Raw genomic sequence first — 3,428 nt, 5'->3', positions numbered from 1 at the left:
AACGTTATTTGCCAAATAAATAATGAATTGCAATTAAGTTTTAGGTAATTTTATGGTTGTAACCCGTCACAAAACGGAGAAGACGTTTTCCGTTCTGTTTGCACACATGGTGGATTTCAACAAAGACAGATATCAGTGGACGGACGAGGAGATGAGAGACTTTCTGAAATTAACTTACCATTTATCATTTGTTGGTGGATGGCGCGATCCATTTTGTCTAAAAAAACTTTTTTGCAAAGGTTTGCTTGAGTGTTGTGCAATTCAGTGCAAAAATGAATGAAAACACCTTAAAATCTATTAGATATGCCAATTCGATCGCAAAACAGCATGTGACGTCATTACGCACAGGTTTTTATTTGCTTTAAATCCGTTGGATGGAAACACACTTTCACCGGCTTTATTCGCATGAGTTTTTTTTGACCGAACTTAAGATAATTAGATTGAAAAGTGGATGGAAACTTAGCTAGAGACAGCGTTTCACTAAGAAAAAACTTTAAAATAGCCCAAAATATCTTCTGATACACACATGTATAGCAAATACTCATAGACTGTATAACGGTCTATCCAAACACTTAAGTCATCAGCCTTTCCTTACTGATGAGTAAGGAAATGTTATGAAATACAGTATGTAATGTATAGAGTTCAGCTAGATATATCAAATATTTTGTATATAAAAACATGAATAGTACAGTATTCTATAATGACGGTGACATACTGTACTTATTCCAGTATCAACAATACTGTAAAACCTGCACTTACGAGAACTGTAATCCAACAGTTAACTGGATAAGATGTATATTTAGCATCGACACATTTCAATTATTTTACAGTTACAACATATCAGTTCATATCAACACAATAATAGATAAGCTGTGATGTACCTATGCAGCAGCTGACAAAGTAGATCTTCTTGCTGCTGTTGATCCAAACATCAAATCTGCTGCAGTAGGCTACCAGGAGACCTGTTGGACCAGAGGATGCAGAGGTTGAGTGATACATTATACTACTTGTCTCTATTTATTCTTTTCAGATTAGAAACAGTACTGCCATTTACATTTCAATTTTTTTTTTATATAGACATAATTGGTTTTGATACTTAAATAAAGCAAAGACAGTCATTCCTACAAGCAAGTACCTTTAACACACACTATGTGCCACTTAAAGTCTTCTCTATATGCGTGTGACACTAAATTACTTTTCTTTTTTGCATGTCTGCTTTTATTGGATAGCCTATTACTCTTTTGTCCTTGTGTTTTGTCTTTGTCAATGTAATAATATTAAATTCTGACTACCGTATTAACGGCACACTCAGGAAGAACAGAGATAGTGTCTAATAATTACATTAATAAGCTTTTTTTGAACTAAACTGTACACATCGTGTATCACGTTTTCCTTATTTTCTTCTATGGGCATAATGGGTTTAAAATACTGTTGTTAAACTGACTGGCAACCAGCAGCCACTGTTGTGTACCAGGGGCAGTTTAAACACTGATGGTGACACTTTAACCTCACCTGGAACAATGATATCTCCATAACCCAGAATGGAGAACTGCATCCCGCACAAGTTCTGAGCCCAGGCTGAAAACCGTGGGACACGCATCACCACTGGTAGCTATGAAAACAAAATGGTACATGTTTAAATTGACATGAAGTGTGATAACAGAATAATTGTGTTGCATGCAATTAAATACAGTGAGCTGTATGTTGTGTTATACTAACTGAACCTGACTCTTTATATTAATTTCTCAAAGCACACATTTTGGTGTATATTGCGTTAGAATCTCTTGTAGTGTTTTCTAAGGGCGTTTGCAACCCTATAGTTCATTTGCTTTGGTCCAAATTAGTTGAGGAGTCTGTAAACTTGAGTGATCTCACTTCGGTTCAGTTTTGTTTCACACCTGGAAAAATCCAAGCGTACCAAAATGTGTCACTACAAATCAAGCAAGAACGTTCACGCCACTTATTGGTCAGATGTGTCTGGGGAAAGAGCAAGAAAGTAAATACAAGATGAAGGTCCTGTGTTCTGGACCAGTGCATATTTCCTTCATCTCCTTGGTCAAACCAGCTCATTTCATTAAGAATCAGACATAGTCAACAAGACTTTGCTCTGCTCTGACGCCGTCTGTCTCCAACTTAAGTGCCGCTTGGTTAGACCATGGAAATGTGAGTAACGGACGGCGAGCTTGACTGCAGTCTATTTCTTTGAGAGAAACATTGTAAGTTTTAACACTTTACATGTTCTGCCACATCACAGACAGACAGTCCAACCTGTAGGGGGACCGAAGAGGAAAAGTGCTTTGGTGCCTACTGTAACGGTGCTGGTTGACAAGTAGCTAATGCTAAAGCCAGCTAGCACACCCGTCTGTCTGCCTCACTCTCCCGGCGCTGCAAGGCTGACAACAGCCCTAGGGACACATCCACAGTCAGCAATTCCTCACATATATAGTATGCAAACCTTTACACACTGAACATGATTTTGCTGCAAGTCCACAGGTGTTAAAATTTTTCCCAGAGAAATTTGAAAATCCAAAAACATGAGCTCTGCTGCTGGAGGAATCCTGGGAGAAACCCAGCTTTAACTATCCAGCAATGACTTGGAACCCCCTCAGTGCTCCAGACTGCAACCAAACGGTCGCATATTGCAACCTTTTTTTGAGACAATGCAAATAATAATTTTTTACTACTCGCACATGTGCAACTTGCAAATTTGACCACTGTTGGAGCAATTCATAATTGTTATATTTCATAATTAAATATTTATTAATTTGTTTATGTCATATTATTTTATTTTGGTTATTTTTTGTATCTGCTAGTGCTTTTGTTTTAAAAGTTCCAGGTGATCAGGTATGTGGGAGTATATTAATTAAAAGGTATTTTATTACTTGCTTTTTTTTAAAATTATCTCCTACTGTAACTATTAGTTGCATCTGGAACGCCCATTTGTGTCTACATAGAACATATAAAAAGGAAAAGCCCAATACGTATGAGGCTAGAACAGTGACAGTAAGCTGTGATCAAATTTGGCATTGAAAAATGATGAACTGAAATATAAAACACAAATATCAAAAAGTAATAATCTCACAATACTATGACATTATTTCACTTTGACATTTGTTTGCAATATGATAAGTTGTCAATCTACATTTTTTTCTTGATGTTTGTGTCTTTTCAGTGGCAGTTTGTTTTTTACACTGTCAAGATTTTAACAATGTCACTGGTTTTTGGTTTCAACTTTCTGTCACTGTTTTGGTGTAGGGAGAAGGGGCCTGAGGGGAGGGACAAAGACAGCATGGTTTATGGGTAATTTACTTAGGCTACTGGCGAGAGATCGCACCTCCACAGGCATCCTCACAGATGTGTTAAAACCGCATCTCTGCAATGTCTTCCTCAAGTTCACCTCTCAAGTAAGTCTGTTTATCTCTGCCATT

At 37.2% G+C, this 3,428-nt stretch overlaps 2 protein-coding genes across 4 annotated transcripts in view; both read right to left on the bottom strand.

Annotated features, from left to right (window-relative positions):
- Nucleotides 1–3,428, bottom strand: part of LOC116689707 (transient receptor potential cation channel subfamily M member 7) — an 89,912-nt gene that overhangs the window by 30,579 nt on the left and 55,905 nt on the right. The gene's annotated exons all lie outside the window — the stretch shown is intronic.
- The window catches only part of sppl2a (signal peptide peptidase like 2A), a 17,646-nt gene that overhangs the window by 3,721 nt on the left and 10,497 nt on the right, over nucleotides 1–3,428 (bottom strand). For all 3 annotated transcript variants that reach the window (XM_032516343.1, XM_032516352.1, XM_032516360.1), the window contains 2 exons: nucleotides 1,513–1,612; nucleotides 882–962 (listed from right to left, as the gene is read on the bottom strand). In XM_032516343.1, coding sequence (XP_032372234.1) covers nucleotides 882–962; nucleotides 1,513–1,612 — 181 coding nt within the window. The remainder of the gene's footprint in view (nucleotides 1–881; nucleotides 963–1,512; nucleotides 1,613–3,428) is intronic.

This window comes from Etheostoma spectabile, chromosome 1 (genome assembly GCF_008692095.1).
Source record: "Etheostoma spectabile isolate EspeVRDwgs_2016 chromosome 1, UIUC_Espe_1.0, whole genome shotgun sequence".
NCBI lineage: Eukaryota > Metazoa > Chordata > Actinopteri > Perciformes > Percidae > Etheostoma > Etheostoma spectabile.
This window is presented reverse-complemented; position numbering and strand designations above follow the sequence as displayed.